Genomic DNA, 25,964 nt, shown 5'->3' on the forward strand with positions numbered 1-25,964 from the left:
TGCAAGTCTGTAAAGCAAAGGAAAAGTGAAGTAAGATCATTAGCACAGTTATGGTTTCACTTAGCAACCGCTTGGTTTAGTGAATGAATTGCCTGTTGCTAAATGAGAACTCTATGTACTCTCCATATAAATAACTATAGCACCTATATAAACATATTGCCATATTATTAAAGGTTATATTATTAATATATCTAATAATGTGAAATTTGAAATTAATACTCTAGCTAGATAAATATCCATTCACTTTTTAAGTTTCTGATAACCTTCAGTCTGTTATTTTTCAAAAAGTTCTTCTATTTTATCAGTTTTAAGGGATGACATGAATAAAATTAGGTGTAGAGAGATATTTCATGTTGATTTGATTTTCCTAATGACAAAGAGAAGCCTTTATAAAGTAAAAGGGTTTATCAAGTAGATAAAGGCAATTCCACTTATAATATATTACCATGGTGTGCATGGAATCATTTGATATGCAAATCAAAACCCTGTCTACAATTTACATGGGAATGATAAAATACAATTTACAAATCAGAAGATTTTTATACAGATAACTGACTAGAAATTGGATATAGCAAATCCATTTTGATAGCTTTAAAAGAATAACTTGCTTATATTATTCATCTTCATTTACATATTTATTATACCAGCAAACATGCAAATACAAAAAGGAATATAGGACCGGCCCTCAAATTTTGACACATCTCTAAACAATGTTTTCCTGTAGTCTAAAAATTGCATCAAATGGCAGCATGTTGTCATGGCATGTTATACTAAATTTATACTCCTGTTATTTGTTTCTATATTCTTATATAATTAAAAGGGAAATAGATTTTAGCTGATAAACCTAAGCAAAAACTAAATTTCCTTATTAATACAGAAATCTCAATTTTGTGTTTCCCTTGCTAACACTAGAAGTTTTTGTAACATGTTTACTGACACCATTCCAGGATATAGGGACAATTTTCATTTAGTCTGTTAAAAGATTTAGGTGGCTTTTCTTAAACCAGAAATTACATATTATGTTAATATTTGCTCCATTTCTTGGGTTTGTGTCAAGTTTTGTGTCGTCAACTGTCTTAACTTCCCAAAAGTGATAAAACATACTTTAAAAAAAAAAAAAGAATCTACAGATTTCTCACCACATTTTCAAAAGATATCCTTCTTTTTCCCCCCAAATAGTTTGTGGAAACTTTTTAGAGATACACTTACTGTGGGATGTCTTCAAAATCATTTTTAAAAAACTATCTACAATAGCACCTAGATTACTTAGAAGGAAAATATTCCTTCTTGCTAACATTTGGTGACCCTTAGCTCTCAAATTACTTTCCCAGTGACAGTTATGACACATTAATCTTAGTACAAGGACATCATTTCAGAATATGTCTCTGTTGCAGAGAAAAGAAGCAAGGCCTGATCCTGAAGCATACTATTTCACTGAGACTTCACTTAAAAGTATGTAGCTTGTAATTTACTTGAACCAATAACAACAATAATAATCACAAGAGATATTTCCTCAATAGAGTATGCTTTGAAATTAGTTATAAAACTCTCATCTTTCTTCCACAAATAATTATTCAGGGTTAAGGATTAATTTGTCTCGTCTTCTTTCCTATTAATCTATAATTATTATATAATATAACTATAGTTATTGTCATTTTTCTAGGGTGCTCTCCTAGAATATCAACCAGATATGATCAAATATACATGTGATAGTGAACCTATGGCACACATGCCACAGTGCGCACCTCCTGCCGGCCAGCTGATCTTTGGGATGCGCGGAGGGCGGGGCACATGCGGGAAATGCATGCATGCACAGGGGAGCTGCATGCACATGCTTGGGGGGATCGCACGTGCATGCGTGGGGGTGGAGGCGAGCATGAGGGGTGTGGCACGCCCACCCCCACAGCCTGTTTTTGGGCCCAGGAGGCTGCAGGGAGGCCTGCTAGGCCCAAAATGGGGGGGAGAGGCGGTGGTCACGTGCACATGTGCAGGGGGTGGGAGGAGCAGAGGGGGTTGTGTGCACATGCACGGAGGGGTGGGAGAGCAGGGGGGTTGTGTTCACATGTGCAGGGTGGGCACATTGCATTTTGGGTGCTAGGGGTGCGCACTTTTGACATATGATGACAAAAAGGTTAGCCATCACTGACATATACCGTACAACTGTGAGATATGACTATATCAATTAGCTGTGGTTGACAATGACCCAAGTATATAAGTTCTTTCTGTATGAACATATTTTTGAAGAGCCTTTGGGCTAGAAATTTACGGTTGATACCATTCTTCTTAGCATTAAGCCTACCATGATTCCAAGCATGGGATCAGTACTGTAGTCAATACACTATCAATAGTGTCTCTAAATGTTCCTATGTCTTCTAAAAGCTTTTAAAGTTGAACTGTGAAAGAGCAACAAGAGAAAGTTGTTGCCTTAATTCTCTTTTTGTAATTATGAATGTGATATTGGTCTGGTCCATCAAGGTTAGAATTACAATTTGAAGTGCCTGAAGGACTTGAGCAAATCAGCAATAATGTCTGTAACCATCAGGATCCTACATTCCATTCAGGCTCTGGCATATTTAAAGTTGTAGGTGTTGTTTTAAAAACACCGGGAACTCTCAGTTATTCAGCAAGGATAGATAAATCAATCTCTTCCTCCAGTAGGAGAAATCTATTGGAGCATGCACCAAATCTTAAGGATTTTTGACTGAAACAAAAAGTGACTCATTATGTATAAGATCTTTTATTTTTATTTTATTTTTGTGGCATCTATTTATTTCCTTTGCCTTTTCTTTCTATATCCATTTTAGGTTGGACAGAAAATAAGAATGAGAATAGATTGTAAAGGATTTAATAAGAAATTAAGTCAATAACCAAGGAAAAATAATATTTAAATTTTCATGCATTCTATTTCTTGGGAATAAACCTCTTTGAAAACAATTGGACCCCCTCTGTCTAAAAATGCAGGAACGTGTTTGGGGAGAAGATTAAAAAAAGATGCCTTTGCAATAATGTGATGGAAACCCCATTAGTTTTTACTTATTTACCCTGATTTTAAGCTTCCAGTTATCCAGATTCATAATATCTGTTGACAGAATTATGAATGAAGATTAGATTTTTGTTTCTTAAAATGATGTCACTGCAGTGGGAGTGCAAGTTTCTCAGACTATTGGTAGAGAAACCTGAAATTATTAGAAGGAGAAGTCCTTGCTTGCTCTCTTTGTATACACATATATGGATAGTCAACTCTAGAATAGAATAGAATAGAATAGAATAGAATAGAATAGAATAGAATAGAATAGAATAGAATAGAATTCTTTATTGGCAAGTGTGAGTGGGCACACAAGGAATTTGTCTTGGTGCAAATACTCTCAATGTACATAAAATAAAAGATACCTTCATCAAGAATCATAAGATACAACACTTAATGATAGTTATAAGGTACAAATAAGCAATCAGGAAACAATATCAGTATAAATCGTAAGGATACCGGCAACAAGGTTACAGTCATACAGTCATAAGTGGGAGGAGATGGGTGATGAAAAGATTAATAGTAATGCAGACTTAGTAACTAGTTTGTCAGTGTTGAGGGAATTATTTGTTTAGTAGAGTGATGGCGTTTGGGAAGAAACTGTTCTTGTGTCTAGTTGTTCTGGTGTGCAGTGCTCTGTAGCATCGTTTTGAGGTAGGAGTTGAAATAGTTTATGTCTAGGATGTGAGGGGTCTGTAAATATTTTCACGGCCCTCTTTTTGACTCATGCAGTATACAGGTCCTCAATGGAAGGCAGGTTGGTAGCAATTGTTTTTTCTAATTATCTAATTATCAGACTTCTTTATCCTCTGAAGTCTGTGTCTGTCTTGTTGGGTTGCAGAACCAAACCAGACAGTTATAGAGGTGCAGATGAAAGACTCAATAATTCCTCTGTAGAACTGTATCCTCAGCTCTTTGGGCAGTTTGTATTTTCTGAGTTGGTGCAGAAAGAATGTTCTTTGTTGTGCTTTTTTGATGACTTTTTGCATGTCATTATGTAAGGATATATATCATTCACTTTATCTAAACAAGTGGACAAGTCATGCTTTCTTTTAGCAAAATAAGAAGGTATTTCTTTTAATATTTGCCACTTATTGGAATCTTAGTTGAAAATGTTTAACAGAAATACAGCAAAAGCAACTATTTAGGAAGGCAAAATATGTGTATTTCCATTTTTTTTATTTAGGTTTATTCAAAACTTGTCTTTAAAAGCCTGTTCCTTGGGTTTGTTATGCAAAATTTTCAATAATCTCTGAAGATCTATGCTTTCCGTGTGTATTTCATATTGCAACTCACAGGGCTTGAAACTGAAATACTACCCCTTGGGGTTGTAAAAATCCCAAAATTAGGAAGTTAATTATAGTAAATTGTGGATGATACCTAAGAGAACATTAATGGAATCAAGAAATAAGTGGAAATCTGAGAATACTGGTTATTTTTTATTTTATTTTTAAATCCTAAAATACGGTTCACAAGACTATAAATAAATTTTCTATGTAAATTCCAATGTTAATGTAGGCTTCTTATTCAACTAAGGAGGCATAGGAGCTGTTACAACTTCATCATTTTTAATACCGTGATATAGTTTTGCTCCTGGTTGCCAAAACTCATAAAATTTGTATTCCATAAATTGGAGGCTGTGGTATACCATGGCCAAAAGTATAAATTCTAGGATTAAAATAGGATTTTAATGTCCCCTTGGGGGGGGGGCATGCCAAAGTCTATTCTAGAGAAGACCTTCCTTTATAGAATGTAAATGAAGTTCTCTTACAGAATGGATAAAAAGAGGAGCTTTTTTGGAAAATATTAACGCAGTCTAGACATTATGGAGAAAGTTAGAATGAACTCTTCTTTTTAACATGTATGTATGTAAATACAAAGAAAATTCAATCCAAATGTGTTTCTACTTATAAACAGAAATTCTATTTATAAAATGTATATATTCTTAAGGAAAAAGTATCACACCATGTTGTATGAATTTCAGTTTTGGTGAAATTGTGCCTACTAATAAGAATGTTTCATTCATGTATGTTTATAACTAACTTAACATTCATTTTCGTTGGTACCTTCTTAGAGAAATAGAAACTACTAAAGTTGAGAGTATGACCTAAGCATAGCTCATAAAATCATCTGCTACAATGTCCTACCTGTCAAAGACTACTTCAGCTTCAACCACAACAATACACGAGCACACAATAGATACAAACTTAAGGTAAACTGCACCAAACTCGGTTGCAGAAAATACGACTTCAGCAACAGAGTGGTCAATGCCTGGAATGCACTACCTGACTCTGTGGTTTCATCCCAAAACCCCAAAAATTTTAACCTTAGACTGTCTATTGTTGACCTCACCCCATTCCTAAGAGGTCTGTAAGGGGCGTGCATAAGAGCATCAACGGGTCCCTGTCCTAATGTCCTAATGTCCTAATGTTCCCTTTAATTGTATTCATTGTATGTATTCAATTCATGCTTATACTTATATATATATTATCTAATACATACTTGACAAATAAATAAATAACTAAATAATATAAAGAGTGTTTCCCTAGGCCCTAAGGATGAGGAATTCTGGAAATTGAAATTACCCATATTTAAGTCACCAAACTTGAGAGACATGACTTAAAAGCTTAAAGTTGCCCATTCCTCCTATCACCATCCCTTCTTCTCCTCTCCCTTATAACTCAAATTGGTATCTAAATCAGATTTTCACCCTATTGCACTGTAGAGATGCATGAAAATTGTGTTCAGTTCATAAGTTATGGGTTTGATTGCTTCTTGCCAGGTTTAATGCATGGATGCAGAATTATTAGATGTTTGTGTTTCTTTGGATGTTGCAGTGCAGTTCTTGCCTTATTAAAAAATAAAATACATTTGAAAATAAAATACTGGATTAGAAAGGCATGGAAAAATATTACAAATGAATGTAGAAATGGGATAGAACTGATTTCTGCATGAATCATTCTAGGCTGATCAATTGTATTTTTAATGGCATCGTATCACTTTTTCTAAAAGCAGACCATGCCAATAATATATAGCTGGTTTCCCACAATAAATGAAATAATGTTTGTTATTTTAAAGCCACTCTGGCATTATTATAATGTGGAATATTAATATTCTTAAAATTGATGAAGAGGGACGTATTAAAAATAGCCCCCATTTAGCAACAGATAGCAAATTTTAGTTTTACTAAATTATAGGTTATATTAAAAGAAATTGTTCATTTTCTTTGAGGATCTTCATTAAAGCACCTGGAAGGCTTGTAGTATGCAATTTTCTTTGAAATGTAAATGATTAAGCAAAGCCAGATAATTAAACAGAAATATCTTTAATCAATTGAAAGCATAAATCATATAATTTTCTGGAAGGAAGAGGCATCAATCTTCTAGCCAGCATGCAACTAAGCTTTGGAGAGACAGTCACATGTGATTTTGCTTCCTATAGTGCAAAGAAATTGCAAATGTCAGTAAAATCTTCCCTATATATCATTTAGTTTAGTCAGTCCCATAGCAGAGGCTCAACTTTTACATTAATTCACTGTTAAGAGTTATGTTATTCTCACTTTCCTCCCTTACTCTGATAGGGAAAGAATATAGCACTTAATATTTATATTACATTATTTGTGTCTGTGTTAAAAGCACTCTGCATATATTATCTCAACAGTTTTTATAAAGACCCAATTTCCTTTTCCAACACAAAACTGTTGACAAAGTGACTAAATTAGTAGACAAGTGAAATGCTGTGGACATAATAGATTTCAGTAAGTCATTTTACAAAGTAGACCACAACCTACTTCTTGGTAAATTAGAAAAATCTGGGGTAGACAGCATCATCACAAGATGGATTTATTACTGGCTGACTATCCTCAATGAGTAGTTCCTAATGGTACTATGGTACTACATCTACATGGAAGGACATAAACAATACCATAAGGTTCCATCTTAGGCCAAGTATTCTTCAATATCTTCATAAATGACTTGGATGACAGAATGGAAAGGGAACTCATCAAATTTTCAGGTGATACTAAGCTGACAGGAATAGCCAACACCCCAGCAGACAAGCTCAGGGTCTATTTATTTATTTATTTATTTATTTATTTACTTACTTACTTACTTATTTTGTCACAACAGCATATACAAGCAAAGCATGAAAGTAACTATATAATATATAAGCATATATATATATATATGCATACATGCAGCCTATTAATTGGATATAATGAAAGGAAACAATAGGACAGGAACGGTAGGCACTTGTGCTATGCATTTACAGACTTCTTAGGAATGGGGTGAGGTCAGTAGTAGACAGTTTTTGGTTAAAGCTTTGGGGATTTTGAGAAGAGACCATAGAGTCAGGTAGTGTGTTCCAAGCATTAACAACTCTGTTACAGAAGTCATTTTCTGCAATCAAGATTGAAGCGGTTAACATTAAGTTTAAATCTATTGTTTGCTCTTGTATTGTTGTGATTGAAGCTGAAGTAGTCTTTAAGAGGAAGGACATTGCAATAGATGATTCTATGAGTTAAACACAGGTCCTGTCGAAGGCGGTGGAGTTCTAAGTTTTCTAAACCCAAGATTTAAAGTCTAGTGGCATAAGGTATTTTGTTGTATTCAGAGGAGTGGAGAACTCTTCTTGTGAAATATTTCTGGACACATTCAATTGTATTGATGTTTGAAATGTGGTATGGGTTCCAGACAGGCAAGCTGTATTCAAGAATTGATCTAGCAAATGTTTTATAAGCTCTGGTAAGTAGTGTAGTGTTTCTGGAGAAGAAGCTGCGTAAGATTAGGTTTACAACTCTTAAAGCCTTTTTTGCGATGTAGTTGCAGTGGGCTTTGGCACTTAGATCATTGGATATGAAAACTCCAAGGTCTTTGACAGGGTGGGGGTCATCTGTAAGGTAATGTCCATCGAGTTTGTATTTAGTGTTTGGATTCTTTTTTCCAATGTGTAAGACAGAGCATATGTTGCTTGAGATTTGGAGTTGCCAAGTTTTTGACCATTCTGACACAAGTCAAGGTCTTTTTGAAGGGTAGCTGTATTGTTGGTAGTGTTAAATAGTTTGACATCATCAGCGAAAAGAACACAATTACTTTTAATATGGTCACAGAGTTCATTAATGTATAATATGAAGAGTGTTGGTCCAAGAACATTGCCTTGGGGAATGCCGATATTGACAGGAACAGGATTTGATAGGGCACTGCCTATTTTGATCACTTGTTTTCTGTTGGACAGGAATGCTGATATCCAATTGTGGAGGGGTCTGGAGATGCCGTAGGATTTTAATTTTAGGAGAAGTTTGTCATGTACCACTGAGTCAAAAGCTTTACAGAAGTCTATGTAAATTGCATCTATTGTTTTGCCTTGATTAAGATTTTATAGTCCATATGTTTTTGCAGTGAAGAAGTTGTAAGTTACATGATAATTTTTTTCTGAAACCAAATTGTTTATTAGAGAGTAGATTGTTTGTTTGTAGGTAGAGAATAATGGATTGGTTGATGATAGATTCCATAACTTTACAGGTGACACAGCATAGATTGATTGGTCTGTAATTTTCAACTAAGCTGGGGTCTTCTTTTTTGAAGACTGGGATGACCGTGGCTAGTGACCAAAGTTTGGGAAGGGAACTGGTCATGAAGGCTTTTCCAAAGATTATGCTTAGGGATTCTGCTATATTAGTGGAAAGCTTTTTAAAGAAGTATGCACATAGTCCATTAGGTCCTATAGATAGGGATGGTTTCAGTTTGTGAAGAGCTTTTTCAACATTTTCTTCAGTAAAATCTATATATGTTAGGTCATTGTTGGTGCGGTTGGGGAATGTCAGGTATGAGCCATTACTGTTAACAAAGACTGAGCCGAAGAATGTGTTAAAGAGGTTTGCTTTAACTGTTTCATCATTATTTTCTTTGCCATTAGATTCTTTTAGTGGTGGGATAGATTTCAAGTCATTAAGTTTATTGTTCACAAAATTATAAAAAGCACGATTGGAATTTATGTGCAGAAGGTCTTCTTCTTGCTTGGTTATAATTTATACAATTTTATATTTGTATATATATATATATATATATATATATATATATATATATATATATATATATATATATATATATATATATATATATATATATATATATATATATATATATATATATATATATATATATATATATATATATATATATATATATATATATATATATATATATATATATATATATATATATATATATATATATATATATATATATATATATATATATATATATATATATATATATATATATATATATATATATATATATATATATATATATATATATATATATATATATATATATATATATATATATATATATATATATATATATATATATATATATATATATATATATATATATATATATATATATATATATATATATATATATATATATATATATATATATATATATATATATATATATATATATATATATATATATATATATATATATATATATATATATATATATATATATATATATATAGTATATATATATATATAGTATGTATATGTGTATATATATATATAGTATGTATATGTGTGTGTATATATATATATATATATATATATATATATATATATATATATATATATATATATATATATATTTGTTTTCTGAGGTTTTCACGGGTGTTTGTATGTAGGTCTTTGGTTGTTCGGGTTTTCTCCCGTGTAAAATTGGAAGTGTTTTGGCAACGTTTCGATGAAGTCTCATTCATCATCTTCACGCTTCAGCTTCGTGCTTCTGGGAGCAATGTGTGATTGCAGCTGTTTCTTCCTTTTTAACTGCTAGTGGGGGTTTGAACTGATTGGGTGGGAGCTTGGCTGTGCTCTGATTGGCTGGGTGTGTGTCTTGTTTGGGTGGGGGCTTGGTTGTGCTCAGATTTGTCTGAATTGCAGGGGGATTTGAGCTGGTGAGCTGCATTGCTGTTGTTTGGCTTCGTGTTCGTGTTCGTGCTACATCTTCATAGTGGGTGTCAGTCTGCTGCATGTATGGATTGGAGGGGTTTGAAATGGCTAATGTTGCAGCTGCGGTCTGGCTTCTGGTCCTTGGTCGTGCTTCATGATCAGTGTGAGTTTGGGTCTGCTTTTTGGGTGGATGTGTGGTGGTGACATCCTGTGTGGACCTCGTGAGTGTGGGTTTGGTGTCATTCCTCATGTTAGGGACTCATTTGTCAATAAGGGCGGGTTTCCAAATGGCTGGTAGACGGGAGGGGTCATCTCGTTTGTTCATGCTGTGTGGGCGTTTTTCTATCTCGATGGCATTTTTCCATCTCGATGGCGTTTTTCTATCTTGATTTTCTATCTCGATGGTTAAAAAGGAAGAAACAGCTGCAATCACACATTGCTCCCAGAAGCACGAAGCTGAAGCCTGAAGATGACGAATGAGACTTCATCGAAACGTCGCCAAGACACTTCCAATTTTACGCGGGAGAAAACCCGAATAACCAAAGACCTACATACAAACACCCGCGAAAACCTCAGAAAACATATATATATATATATATATATATATAAACACCCGTGAAAACCTCAGAAAACATATATATATATATATATATATATATATATATATATATATATATATATATATATATATATATATATATATATATATATATATATATATACATATATATATATATATATATATATATATATATGTTTACTGAGGTTTTCACGGGTGTTTGTATGTAGGTCTTTGGTTGTTCGGGTTTTCTCCCGTAAAATTGGAAGTGTCTTGGCGGACGTTCGGCAAGTCTCATTCGTCATCTTCAGGCTTCAGCTTCGTGCTTCTGGGAGCAATGTGTGATTGCAGCTGTTTCTTCCTTTTAACTGCTAGTGGGGTTTGAACTGATTGGGTGGGAGCTTGGCTGTGCTCTGATTGGATGGGGTTTTCTGTGCTCTGATTGGATGGGGTGTCCTGTGTTGGTGGGGGCTTGGTTGTGCTCAGTCTAGTCTGTGCTGCAGATTTGAGCTGGTGAGCTGCATAGCTGTTGTTTGGCTTTGTGGTCGTGCTACATCTTCATATTGGGTGTCAGTCTGCTGCATGAATGGATTGGAGGGGTTTGAAATGGCTAATGTTGCAGCTGCGGTCTGGCTTCTGGTCCTTGGTCGTGCTTCATGATCAGTGTGGGTTTGGGTCTGCCTGGGTGGATGCGGTGGTGACATCCTGTGTGGACCTTGTGAGTGTGGGTCTGGTGTCATTCCTCGTGTTAGGGACTCGTTTGTCAATAAGGGCGGGTTTCCAAATGGCTGGTAGGCGGGAGGTGTCATCTCGTTTGTTCATGCTGTGTGGGCGTTTTTCTATCTCAATGGCTTCTCTGATTATTCTGTTGTTAAAGTGTTTAACCTACTCCAAGACCCTGCATACAAGCCCCTAAAAACAGACCCCACCACCTACCTAGAAAAAACCACTAGATCCAAAATAAAAGCCTCCCCCATCAGCGAAGAAATCCAACAAAGAATCATTCCCAGAGAGAAATCATCCAGATGCCCTAAGCTCTATGGCCTCCCCAAGATACACAAAGAAGGAACCCCACTCAGACCCATAGTCAGCTCCATAGGCTCACCTCTACAAAACCTAGCCAAATTTCTCGCCAAACAACTACAGCCCTATGCAGAATCCATCGCCTCACATGTAAAAAACTCATTCCAGTTCATAGAGATCATAAAGAAACAAAACTTACAGCCCAGCGACCTACTCGTGAGCTTTGATGTCATATCCCTCTTCACCCAAGTGCCAATCAAAGAAGCCTTGACAGCTATCCAAAACAAATATAACCCCCCCAAGCACATACTAGATCTGACCAACCACTGCCTATCCAACACATACTTCATCTATAACGGACAAAAATACAAACAAATAGAAGGCGCACCCATGGGATCACCCTCTCACCTGTCATTGCCAACCTCTACATGGAACACTTTGAAACCCAAGCACTAGAAAAATCTGATCACAAACCCAAACTCTGGCTCAGATACGAGACGACACCTTCATAATCTGGCCACACGGGAAAGAAAAACTTGAAAACTTCCTCACACCTCAATAGCCTACACCCCAAAATACAGTTCACCATGGAAACAGAAGTTAACAACCAACTTCCTTCCTAGATGTCTTAGTCTACAAGAAACCCAATGGCCCCTAGGACACACCATCTACCAGAAGAAAACACACACAAACCGCTATCTGCATGCACTCTCACACCACCACCCAGCACAGATCAACTCCGTAGCCAAGACACTCATCTCTAGAACAAAATGCTTAGCTGACGAACAACACCTAAAACCGAACTACACACTCTCACAAACGTACTAACATCCAATGGATTCCAGAGAAATAAGATTACCAAACTAATCCAAAAGAACCCCCACTAAAACCCAAGACAGAGAGCAAGAAAATGGCACAGCCCTCCTCCCATATATAAAAGGCACCACAGACAGAATCAGCAAGATCCTCCACAAACATAACATCAAGACAGCATTCTGCACAAACCAAAAATATCCACCATCCTAAGAAACCCCAAAGACAAAATTGAGTTAGAAAATCAAGGAGTATATGAAATCCCATGCACCGCCTGCCCCACCACATACATTGGACAAACCAACAGAAGAATAAGTGCACGATTGAAGAACACAAGAACTCATTCAAAAAAGAGGAACCAACTTCTTCCCTGGTCCAACACTTTAAAGTCACAGGACACGATATTGACTTTAAAAAGACCAGAACTATCGCCAAAACTGAACACTTTAACAACAGAATAATCAGAGAAGCCATCGAGATAGAAAAACGCCCACACAGCATGAACAAACGAGATGATACCTCCCGCCTACCAGCCATTTGGAAACCTGCCCTTATTGACAAACGTGTCCCTAACACGAGGAATGACACCAGACCCACACTCACGAGGTCCACACAGGATGTCACCACCACATCCACCCAGAAGCACACCCAAACCCACACTGATCAGGAAGCACGACCAAGGACCAGAAGCCAGACCGCAGCTGCAACATTAGCCACTTCAAACCCCTCCAATCCATACATGCAATAGCCTACACCCCAAAATACAGTTCACCATGGAAACAGAAGTTAACAACCAACTTCCTTCCTAGATGTCTTAGTCTACAGAAACCCAATGGCTCCCTAGGACACACCATCTACCAGAAGAAAACACACACAAACCGCTATCTGCACGCACTCTCACACCACCACCCAGCACAGATCAACTCCGTAGCCAAGACACTCATCCCCAGAACAAAATGCTTAGCTGATGAACAACACCTAAAACCGAACTAGACACTCTCACTAACGTACTAACATCCAATGGATTCCAAAGAAATAAGATTACCAAGCTAATCCAAAAGAACCCCCACTAAAATCCAAGACAGAGAACAAGAAACGGCACAGCCCTCCTCCCATATATAAAAGGCACCACAGACAGAATCAGCAAGATCCTCCACAAACACAACATCAAGACAGCATTCTGCACAAACAGAAAATATCCACCATCCTAAGAAACCCCAAAGACAAAATTGAGTTAGAAAATCAAGGAGTATATGAAATCCCATGCAAGCCTGCCCCACCACATACATTGGACAAACCAACAGAAGAATAAGTGCACGATTGAAGAACACAAGAACTCATTCAAAAAGAGGAACTAACTTCTTCCTGGTCCAACATTTTAAAGTCACAGGACATGATATTGACTTTAAAAAGACCAGAACTATCGCCAAACTGAACACTTTAACAACAGAATAATCAGAGAAGCCATTGAGATAGAAAACGCCCACACAGCATGAACAAACGAGATGACACCTCCGCCTACCAGCCATTTGGAAACCCGCTTATTGACAAACGAGTCCCTAACACGAGGAATGACACCAGACCCACACTCACAAGGTCCACAGGATGTCACCACCGCACATCCACCCAGAAAGCAGACCCAAACCCACACTGATCATGAAGCACACCAAGGACCAGAAGCCAGACCGCAGCTGCAACATTAGCCATTTCAAACCCTCCAATCCATTCATGCAGCAGACTGACACCCACTATGAAGATGTAGCACGACCACAAAGCCAAACAACAGCTATGCAGCTCACCAGCTCAAATCCCCTGCAGCACAGATTAGACTGAGCACAACCAAGCCCCACCAACACAGGACACACCCCAGCCAATCAGAGCACAGAAAACCCCATCCAATCAGAGCACAGCCAAGCTCCCACCCAATCAGTTCAAACCCCACTAGCAGTTAAAAGGAAGAAACAGCTGCGATCACACATTGCTCCCAGCACGGTTGAAGCCTGAAGATGACGAATGAGACTTCGTCGAAACGTCGCCAAGACACTTCCAATCTTACACGGGAGAAAACCCGAACAACCAAAGACCTATATATATATATATAGGTCTTTGGTTTGCAGCTCAGCAGAGGCAGGGGAGGCGGGGCCAGGGATTTTTGCTACCCGGTCCTCTGAACCAGCAGCCGCCATCGCTACTGGATCGTGCGAGCCGGTCCAATCCGGGAGCATTTCACCCCTGCAATGGGCCCTATCAAACCAACATCAAATTTAATGTGAAGAAAAACAAAGTTTTACACTTAGGTAGGAAAAAACAAAAGTACGAGTACAAATTAGGCGAAACCTGGCTCAAAAACAGTAGCTGTGAGAAGGACCTTGGAGTTGTAGAGGATGATCACTTAAGCATAAGCCAACAAAGCTAATATAATCCCTGGTTGTACAAACAGAGGCATAGAATCAAAATCATGTGAAGTATTAGTACTGCTTTATAAAACGTAAATAAGACCACACCTAGAATATTGCTAAGATATTGAGACTTTGGAAAAAGTGCAAAGAAGATCACCTAAACTGATTAAGGCCAACTAAACTGATTTGGGTTTGGCTAGCCTAGAGAAAAGAAGTTCTAGGGTGACATGATAGTGGTGTTGTAGTATTTGAGGAGTTATCACAAAGAAGGGTCAACTTATTTTCCAAAGCACCAGAGGGCAGGACAAGAAACAATAGATGGAAACTAATCAAGGAGAGAAGCAAGGGAGAAGTTAAGAAGAAACTTAACAGTGAGAACAATTAATAATTAACCAGTGAAATCACTTGCATTCAGAAGTTATGGGTGCTTCATCACTGGAGGTTTTTAAGAAGAGACAGGACAGGCACTTATCTGAAATGGTAGTCAGGGATTGGACTAGAAGTCTTCTCAGGTTCTCTTCTCTTCTCTTCTCTTCTTCTCTTCTTCTCTTCTCCTCTTCTCCATATGAAGGTATAACATTAGAAAAGACTATCTTAGTTTGAACAAATTAGTTCTCTTTTCATTCTCTTCCGAGCTTATTGCCTAACATAGAAGCTTTACAATGCACGCCTGTTTTGTAACTATAAGAGCATAACAACAACAGCAGACATGGTTGAATATCAATTTTATGTACCTACTCCTTTTGAATTAAGTAAGTAAGAGGAAGGAAGGAAGAAAGGAAGGAAGGAAGGAAGTGGTCTATAATGTATCAATGTGACAAATTGGTCCATAGAGTGTAATTACCATCTTGTGAGTCAGATCATAATTAGTAAATAATGACAGCAATCTGAAATGCTCGAACAGAAAAAAAGGGGAAACAAAGAAGCAAAAAGACACCAATAAAAGCACTCTAAATATTTAGGAATGTATCCATGTGATTATCAGAAGTGAAGACTGACTTGAGGGCACCCAAATATCTAGGATTTCCCTGGAGAATCCACATATCTGTTTGGGGTCATGAGACTGAAAGCATCTGGAAGCTTTACTTTTAACAGTTGGATGACTAATTTGTGTATAATTATATATGATTGTACACAAATCTCATTATCTAAATTTTGGAAGAAATGCCCTGGTTTCTTGGCTCAATTCAGAGTATTCGCCACATGTTAGAATCCCTGTACAGTATAATATGCAGCTTGAATACCTAAATACTCTTTGCTGCAAAGTTGAGTGGTAAGTAAAATCTGAAATTGAAGCTTTATACCGTTCCTTGGGTCCATTTACTGGGAATACAGAGTTCATCTCTTGTGACATTTCCAAAGATGCCCATAGAGTTTCTATCGAGTTGCCATTGGATCCCATTTATTTTATTTTCAATAAAGATTCAAAACATTCCTTTTAGTTAGTCATTTAAATTGCAGCTATTCTGTAAAATCTTTTCTCATTTTCTTAGCAGCAGGAACAATGAACTCCATGGAATACATTGAAATCATTATTGTTATTCTATTGTTATTTTAAAGATGGGCTTCTTCTTTTCATGTTTTAGTAATTTCATCACTTATTTTGAATAGTTATGCACTGCCTTAGTAATTTTCAGCAGAAAGGTAGAATAGAAATAGCAATGAATAAATAAATTTAGGCTTGTAATGTCACTGTAGCTTTTTTTCTTTAGCTTGAAGATCAATATTGTTGGCCCAAACTGCCAGGCTATCCTCCAGCACATTGTTTTAAGTTCAGTCAAATATACTTCCTACTATTATTTAGCTGTTCCTTTCATATTGATATTTTCATGATAATGTATTCCTATCTCCAAAACTCTAATAATATTTGCTATGGGGTGGTTGTTGGCTACAGATCATCTGTAAGATTAGAATTGTGGTTGTTATTTTTCAAGGTCAACTCATGCATACATTTATCAGGAAATAGTTTATTAGTCATATTTATTACTAATATTGTAGTCCTTATAATATGGGGATAAACAGGGATTATTCTAATATTTTCTGTCCTACTTTGTTACAGTACTCTAGAAAGTGGATGGCAATGTTAAGTAAAATTGCAAGTTTCAAAATACTGGTATATTTCTTTTCAAAAATGGATTTAAAGCAATGTTTCTGGGGTTGGATCAAATTCTGACTTTCGACATCAAACTTTGTTGCAACACGTTTAGATGACTTTTTAAAGACACATTGCAAAATGGTATATATTCAGCAAGTAGACTTTCCCAATCATTGTTTATTTGTTCATATTATCAATAAAAGACTTTTCTATCCCTCCAACCCATTAACTTTTTCTCTTTTGATATTATCTCTTTCAGTATAATATCTGATCTGCTGATATTGTGCAACTAAAATGTATGTTTTATATGGTTTCCTTAGATTTTTCTTACAAACTAAACTGGTATATAGTGAATATTCAAGGTACAATTATTGAGGTGCACATGAAATGGGAATAAAACTTTACTTTAAAAAGGGTGCCACTTCCAAAAACCAAATTTTTATCTGGACAATATAGGGCACTCTCAGAACATAGTATCTTCAAGTGCTCTCCATAGAAAGCAATTGGAAAGAGGGCCATAAAAATAACTATCCACCACCCAACTCCAAGATATTTGATAAAGGCAATACTGTTTTTTTTACAATAATTAAACTATTTTAATGCCTTCCCACTGTTAAACGTGCCTGCCTATACAAAAAAACCACAGAACGAAAGCCAGCAAAGAAGTAAACAACATCAGTGGGTTCACTATAATCTCGCTTAAGAACAGGATAAAAACAGCACAAATCCTCTCTTCTGCCATAATTGTTAGCAATTTTGTCTTTGCAGTCTAAAACCTCATCAGCATAGCCATACCTGTAAAGTGCATGTACGTTGCACACCACACAGCTTTTTTCATTTGAAAACAAAATAATAAACAATAAAGATCACTCAAGAACTAGATTAGATTAGAGCACAGGTGCTTCATTGCCCAAGAGAAAGAATTTAAAGAAAACAGTAAACTTGCCTATTTGGCAAATGGCAGTTTTTTTGTTTTCCCCCCAAAACGTTCAAAATTGTTTTCAATCTGTGAACTTGGGCTCAATTGATGCTTCCTCCTCTCATCTCCTTCATCATTTCAGTTAATTCCCAGTGAATGGCAGAAGGTACAGAATCAGGGCTTGCTGTGCTGTGGCTTTAAAACACTTTTTACTCTTTGAATCCTAAGCATCACAGAGTGATACATGCATCTAATGCATTTGTTGGACCTGAGGAGTGGGGGGGTCATCTACATCTTGAAGAGGGTCTCAGCTAAAATCAAATTAGAGAGATCAAAATAGCAAAGACTTCCCCCCATTTAGTTTACCAGAACAGATAAAATTGAGACTTTCAAGAGACTCACCACCAATTTTGGTAGGTGGTACCTTTTGCTTTTGTTAACATTGCAATGGTCATTTGTATGATGCTCATTGATACGGATAGAAAGACATTTTGTGCAGGTGGTAAGATTCATCCTCCAAGGTCTGTGCTTTCTCATGGAAATAGAATATATTCTATTCTATTTTATTTTTATTTATTTATTTTTGTCACAACAGTATATATAAGCATAAGCATGAAAATAACTATATAATATATAAACATATATATAAGCATAAGTATGTAATAACTATATTAATTGGATATAATGAAAGGAAACAATAGGACAGGAACGGTAGGCACATTTGTGCTCTTAAGCACGCCCCTTACAGACCTCTTAGGAATGGGGTGAGGTCAATAGTAGACAGTTTTTGGTTAAAGCTTTTGGGATTTTGAGAAGAGACCACAGAGTCAGGTAGTGTGTTCCAAGTATTAATAGTTCTGTTACAGAAGTCATATTTTCTGCAATCAAGATTGAAGCGGTTAACATTAAGTTTAAATCTATTGTTTGCTCATGTATTGTTGTGATTGAAGCTGAAGTAGCCTTCAACAGGAAGGACATTGCAATAGATGATTCTATGTGTTAAACACAGGTCCTGTCGAAGGTGGCGGAGTTCTAAGTTTTCTAAACCCAAGATTTCAAGTCTGGTGGCATAAGGTATTTTGTTGTATTCAGAGGAGTGGAGAACTTTTCTTGTAAAATATTTCTGGACACGTTCAATTGTATTGATGTCTGAAATGTGGTATGGGTTCCAGACAGGCAAGCTGTATTCAAGAATTGGTCTAGCAAATGTTTTATAAGCTCTGGTTAGTAGTGTAGTGTTTCTGGAGAAGAAGCTACATAAGATTAGGTTTACGACTCTTCTAAATAGTTAGGTTTACAATTCCCTAAATAGTTAATGCAGCTTGTTAACACATAAAAGGTGTGTCACAATTATTACTGTATAAGCTGTTGGGCAGGGGCGCGGTGGCTCAGTGGCTAAAACACTGAGCTTCTCAATCGAAAGGTTGGCAGTTCAGCAGTTCGAATCCCTACTGATGAGTAATGGGATGAATTCTCATTACTTGTCCCAGCTTCTGCCAACCTAGCAGTTCAGAAGCACATAAAAAATGCAAGTAGAAAAATAGGGACCACCTTTGGTGGGAAGGTAACAGCGTTCCATTGGCTTTTAGTCATGCCAGCCACATGACCATGGAGACGTCTTCTGACAGAGCTGGCTCTTCAGCTTTGAAACGGAAATGAGCACCGCCCCCTAGAGTCGGAAATGACTACCACATATGTGCGAGGGGAACCTTTACCTTTTAAGCTGTTGGGCATTCAGCCAAATTAATTTGGTTAGCAACCAGACTTGGGATAAACATTTTAAGCAACAACCCAAGGGTCAGTCCCTATAGAAGAACTTGGGTTGGTATTCAGGTGCAGCTCTGATTTAATCCCACCAGGAAAAGTTGTAGCTATCTTTTATCTCAAATTAAAGTTGGGTGTAATTTGTGTTTCCTGGTTCTGGTGCTGCAATATTATCATCATCATAGATTTGGTACCAATAAAAAACTCCTTCTATTATCCCATTCTTTTGCTTATGCATTGAAATCTCAATCATAAAAGCATATTTGCATAAAAACATACTCTACATAAGAGCTCTCTCAGTTGGAGAGAAATACCCCCATACATATTTTTTAATCCTTCTATGATATCTGTGAAAGTTGCAGTGATGGTTCAATATTAAATCCATGCTTAATAATAGTAACTGGGACATGAATTTTTATTGCTGAACAATATCGTTGCTAGCGGGCCTCTGTGGCTCAGACTGGTAAGACAGTCTGTTATTAACAGCAGCTGCTTGCAATTACTGCAGGTTCAAGCCCTACCAGGCCCAAGGTTGACTCAGCCTTCCATCCTTTATCAGGTAGGTAAAATGAGGACCCAGATTGTTGGGGGCAATAAGTTGACTTTGTATATAATATACAAATGGATGAAGACTATTGCTTAACACAGTGTAAGCCACCCTGAGTCTTCGGAGAAGGGTGGGATATAAATGCAAATCAATCAATCAATCAATCAATCAATCAATCAATGCAATGCAATGCAATGCAATGCAATGCAATGCAATGCAATGCAATGCAATGCAAAATGCAATGCTTAGTGACTGTAGTTCAGGCAGTTCCTGGTTATCATCATTAAGGTCATTAAGTGAGAACCTCATGAAATCACATCTTCTGACTTCTTGTCAGCTTCCTCATTGACCAATTTTTGCTCGTCAGAAGCCAGCAAGGAAGCTTGCAAATAGTGGTCATGTGATCTTGATATGCTGCGACAGTTGAAAATCCGGGTTTGTTGCCGACCATCCAGATTATAGTCATGTGACTGTGGGAGTACTTCACTGATAGGTCACAAATACCGCTCATCGAACACTGTCATAGGTTTGAATGGTAGCTGAGTAGGTAGTTGTTAAACAAGCACCACCTGTATACATATTTGCATGAATGTCTCATTATTTAAAATCATCACAGGACTGTACTTTAGAAATGGAAAGAATGCATACTTTAATCTTCTCCACCAAGCAGGATGTATTGGGGAGCTATTCAGCAGGTTCTGACAGGTTCTGGAGAACCAGTAGTGGAAATTTTGAGTAGTTCGGAGAACCGGCAAATACCACCTCTGGCTGGTCCCAGATTGGGGAGGGAATGGGGATTTTGCAGTATCTTTTCCCTGGAGGGGGGTGGGAATGGAGAGTTTGCACTATCCTTCCCTTGCCAGACCACTACCCACACCACGCCCACTAAGCCATGCCCACCGAACCGGTAGTAAAAAATTTTGAATTCCACCACTGGGATGTATGCCTACTTTTAGTTAAGAGTTAACCTTACACAGAATGAGCAACATACAGTGGCAAAAATTAATGTTGAACAGTAGGCCAGGGTGCACCATCTGGGCTCTAATTTCATCTTAATTAAGATACCCGTGGCAAATCAGCTCTCTTAATCTAATCTACAATGCAATTTAATTATTTTAATCTACAATACAATTAAAGACTTTTTTTCCCCATTGTTAGCCGCTCAAGAGAAGAACACATGACTCTCTAACAAGACCTTTCTCGCTCCAGGAGCTACGCATTCAAAGTCTGTCCCTTCACAGCTATTATTTTTACCAGTCAGGGTATAATCGCAAGAGTTACTTCAGTTTTTTAAAACTTTTCTCACACATTCCCATTCACAGGGCCACTTACTTCAGTGGATTAAAAGAAAATGGAGGGAAAAAAGAACAGTAATGTATTTTTTAATATAGTATTTTTTTATTTATATATAAATATTTTGAAAACAGTGTATTGTCCAGGCATTTCATTTTTCCCAAAAAGCAACAGATATAGTAATAATGATAATGATGATAATAATAATAATAATAATAATAATAATAATAATAATAATAATAATAATAATATACATAGTAATTATAGCAATATTAATAGTTATGTTAGCTTATTTAAGATCATGTTTATTATATTAGCATATTTATAGACATAGACAATGTTCATTTTTTACATTCAATAACAATAATCTTTCTTCATCTGACCTCATCTACCTCTTATATCTAATGTTGACAGAGGAGTCACTGAGGAAAAGATTGGGGTTTCTGTCTCTGGATTTAAGGACAATCTGCTTGTAGTATGTCTGCATCGTAAAATTGCATGCATGTGAATGGATCAGATGGTGCTGATGAATCTATCAAATGAGGGTGTGAGGTTCATTCTCCAAGCTTGTGGGTTGGATTCCAAATGTTTTTTTTTTTAACCAGGCTAGGTAACATTTTCAGTGGATGTTAACATAACGTTCAGAAATCAACTCACAAGATCAGAGAATGAACCTTTACCCTCTTCCTACACCTGATATTCACCACTATTGCAAATCTATCAGATTTACAGAGGATCACTAGCAGCTGTAAGAATAATGTAAACTAAACCCTTTTAATTATTCAGTGATTGACCTAATTCTGTGTTTGGGCAACATCCCCATGCAAAGATAGCAATCCCTATTAATACAATTAACTATATCTAATTACAAATACTTTTTTTAAAGCTGTCCTGGTATCTCAAAATCAGCCCAGATCATTTCTAAGAACAATTAAGCTGCTTCAGTACAGTTTCTCCCACCCCACCCCTCTTTCCCTAACCTTAATTAAAAATTTCCTTTATTCAATTAGCTGATTTGGATTTGTTTTTCCTTTGCAGCTTCCTCCACCAAGACAACCTATGTCAGCTATAGCAATCATGCAAACTGAATGGTGAAACCAATCATACCTGAAGACTCACAATATGTGAACTGAAGAACAACGCTGACTATCACATCATGAGAACTCAGCCTCTGAAATGTCTCTAGAAAACAGACTAAGCTATAAAAGGACAAAGGTTGACCATGAGGCCATAGCAGGAGGCATGGTGGGTTGGGGGGAAAAATGGCCCAGAATTATATATTATGACTGCCTGTCAAATGTCTGAACTGTTTACTCATGAAAAAAGGTGAATCACAAAAGGAAAACAAAATGTTAGCTTGTGAAAAAAAAAATTCTGTTGAAATAAAACCATGTCTGATGTTATACTTGTAAGTACTTTTTTGTGATTGTGAGAAATTCCATTCCTGTTCCACACTTGTTCAACTTGTATAAGAAGATGAAGTTTGTTTCTTGTGATGGCTGACTGAATTGAAACCCTGCGTTGTGCTAATGATAAATGCAATGGTTGACGCATGCACATTTTTATACTAAATAATTTATTTCTATTAATAAAGGAATGTTTTGCAAATGTTGAGACTTGTTTCGTTGCCATTTTGAGGGATGTGCTAAAATGCGGGTTTTTATTCTAGACAAGCAATAAAATTTATGTTGCACACCAAGAGCCTTAACTTAGACAGGGGTGTCAAACTCAAGGCCTGCGTGCTGGATCCGGACCACACCCATGGGGCCAGCCTGGAAATAGCAAAGGATTAGCTCACAGTGCCTCTGGCAGTCCAAACAGGGCATGGAGAATGTATGCATCCCCAGGGCCCCCATTTTCAGCCTGGACAGCCTCCTGTAGCACTCTGCAAGAGGCCATCCAGGCTGAAAATGGGGCTCAGGGGCTGTGCATAGCCCCCCATGCCCCATTTGGGCTGGCAGGGTGCTGCAGGAGGTGTTCGCCCCATTCCCCCCCCTCCAGCATTGTAGATCTCCGTGGAGGAGATCTACAATGCTGATCCAGCCTTCAGAGAAATCCAGTTTGACACCCCTGACTTAAGAGCTTGGAAAAATATTATTTTAGGCACAATATGGATAATAATTATAGAATATCTGTATCGGCTCATTTGATTTCATATTGCAGATTCAAAGTTCATAGAGGGCATGATTCAATTCAGATTTGTGCTTTGACATTTGTGGCCAAACCGATTTAATTTTTGCCACTTTAAGATTTGATTTGGAAAAAAAAACACTTTTATCTCTAGGCTTTCCTATAATAGGGAAATATTTTAAAAAAGCATGACTTTTTTTTGGCAGAATAGGATGAAAATAGCATGGCTGATAGACTTGTTAAGAGGACATTAACTGTGCTAAAGTTCAAGTTCACAGCAATATATTTTTGAAATATTCCCCTGTGCCTATTTTAAGGCAGAGACACTGGATTGAGGAACAGACAGCATAGCAGCCTGCTCACTGTTCAGAGTTCACTGACCTTAAAATGTCTTTTTACTGCAACTTAAAAAAATAATAATCAAAAAGTATTTGAGAAGTAAGAGGCTTTTTTTTTTCAATTTGATTTCCCCCCCCCCCGGGAGATATGAATAAATGCCAGACTTCCACTGCCATGTCCACTGCCCTGAAATTATAATTTTTTCTCTTTTGAGCCACTGGATTTTCTGGAATATCAGAAAGTTGATGTCAGGTTGGAAAAGTGGGCTCCTCCTCAATTAGACCCTTCCTCAGCCAGTTGGTCAGAACACTGGAAAATCTCTCCTTCTTTTTCCAGAATTCAGAATGTCATATCTCTGATGTGTTAACCAGAGGTGGGTTTCAGTAGGTTCTGACCAGTTCTGGAGAAGCGGTAGTGGAAATTTTTTGGAGAACCACTAGTAAAAATTCTGACTGGCCCATCTGACTGGCCCATCTATTCTCTGCCTCCCGATTCCCAGCTGATTGGGAGGAAATGGGGATTTTGCAGTAACCTTCCCCTGGATTGGGGAGGGAATGGAGATTTTACAATATCCTTCCCCTGCCACGCCCACCAGCCTATGCCAAGCCCACCAAGCCATGCCCACAGAACCGGTAGTAAAAAAAATTGAAACCCACCACTGGTGTTAATACTGTATGATAAATGCTTAATTAGCACTCACATCAAACCGCACAGTAAGATGCAATAGCAAGTTACACAACTTTGGCTTCCTTGTCATTCCACATTCTTAAAATCGTGAGCATTTGGTCCACTGTGTATAAATGTTAGTTTGATACCCACACATTCATCGTTGGGACACATAAATCTTTCTCCAGGATGCCAAATTTAAAAACAAATTTGACACAAGAATCTACTACATTCATCAGTCTTGAGCCTCTTTTCAGAGAGAGATGAGTTAAATAGTTGTGTTGGCGTGTGCATTCCGTTTGCAAGAGCTCTCTTGGAAGAGAAAGCAAATTAAGATTTGTTGCTGGTTGTTTTACAGAAGTAAGAGTATATAAATGAATAAAGTTGAGACAATGTGAACCTTATTATTTCAAGAGAGTTCAGTTATATAGAGTTTAATGAACTCTTTGATTCATTAATTCATTTGATTCATTAATGAATGCCAAAGCCCACTGCAACTACATAGCGAAAAAGGCTATAAAAGTAGTAAACCTAATTTTACGCAGCTTCTTTTCCAAAAACTCTACACTACTAACTAGAGCATACAAAACATTTGCCAGACCTATTCTTGAATACAGCTCATCCGTCTGGAACCCACACCACATCTCTGACATAAATACAATAGAACGCGTCCAGAAATATTTTACTAGAAGAGTTCTTCGCTCCTCTGAAAACAACAAAATACTTTATACCACCAGGCTTGAAATCCTGGGATTAGAAAACTTACAACTCCATCGACTTCAACTTCACAAAATCATCTATTGCAATATCCTTCCTGTAAATGACTACTTCAGCTTCAATCGCAATATTACAAGAGCAAAAAATAGATTCAAGCTTAATGTCAACCGCTTCAAACTTGATTGCAGAAAATATGACTTCTGCAACAGAGTTGTTAATGCTTGGAACTCATTACCTGACTCCATAGTCTCTACTCAAAATCCCAAAATCTTCAACCAAAAACTGTCTACTATTGACCTCACCCCATTCCTAAGAGGACTATAAGGGGCGTGCATAAGAGCACAAAAGTTCCTACCGTTCCTGTCCTATTGTTCCCTTTATTATATCAAATTAATATAGTTGATGCATATTATATATATATATATATATATATATATATATATATATATATATATATATATATATATATATATATATATATACACATACATACATATATATATATGTAGGTCTTTGGTTATTCGGGTTTTCTCCTGCGTAAAATTTGAAGTGTCTTGGCGACGTTTCGACGAAATCCCATTCGTCATCATCAGGCTAGGTGCTTACAGCTTCCTATTTGTAGGAGAAATGTATGATCGCTGCTGTTTCTTCCTTTTAACTGCTAGGGGGGTTTGAACTGATTGATTGGGAGCTTGGCTGTGTTCTGATTGGGTGGAGGTGTGTTCT

At 36.9% G+C, this 25,964-nt stretch overlaps 1 protein-coding gene across 1 annotated transcript in view; it reads left to right on the plus strand.

The window, feature by feature from the left end:
- Positions 1-22,519, plus strand: part of GRM8 (glutamate metabotropic receptor 8) — a 592,112-nt gene extending 569,593 nt beyond the window's left edge. Inside the window, exon 10 of the mRNA XM_058191139.1 lies at positions 22,425-22,519. Within this exon, the coding sequence (XP_058047122.1) occupies positions 22,425-22,474 (50 nt within the window). The 3' untranslated portion in view covers positions 22,475-22,519. The remainder of the gene's footprint in view (positions 1-22,424) is intronic.
- The last annotated feature ends 3,445 nt before the right edge of the window (positions 22,520-25,964 follow it).

This window comes from Ahaetulla prasina, chromosome 7 (genome assembly GCF_028640845.1).
Source record: "Ahaetulla prasina isolate Xishuangbanna chromosome 7, ASM2864084v1, whole genome shotgun sequence".
Classification (NCBI taxonomy): domain Eukaryota; kingdom Metazoa; phylum Chordata; class Lepidosauria; order Squamata; family Colubridae; genus Ahaetulla; species Ahaetulla prasina.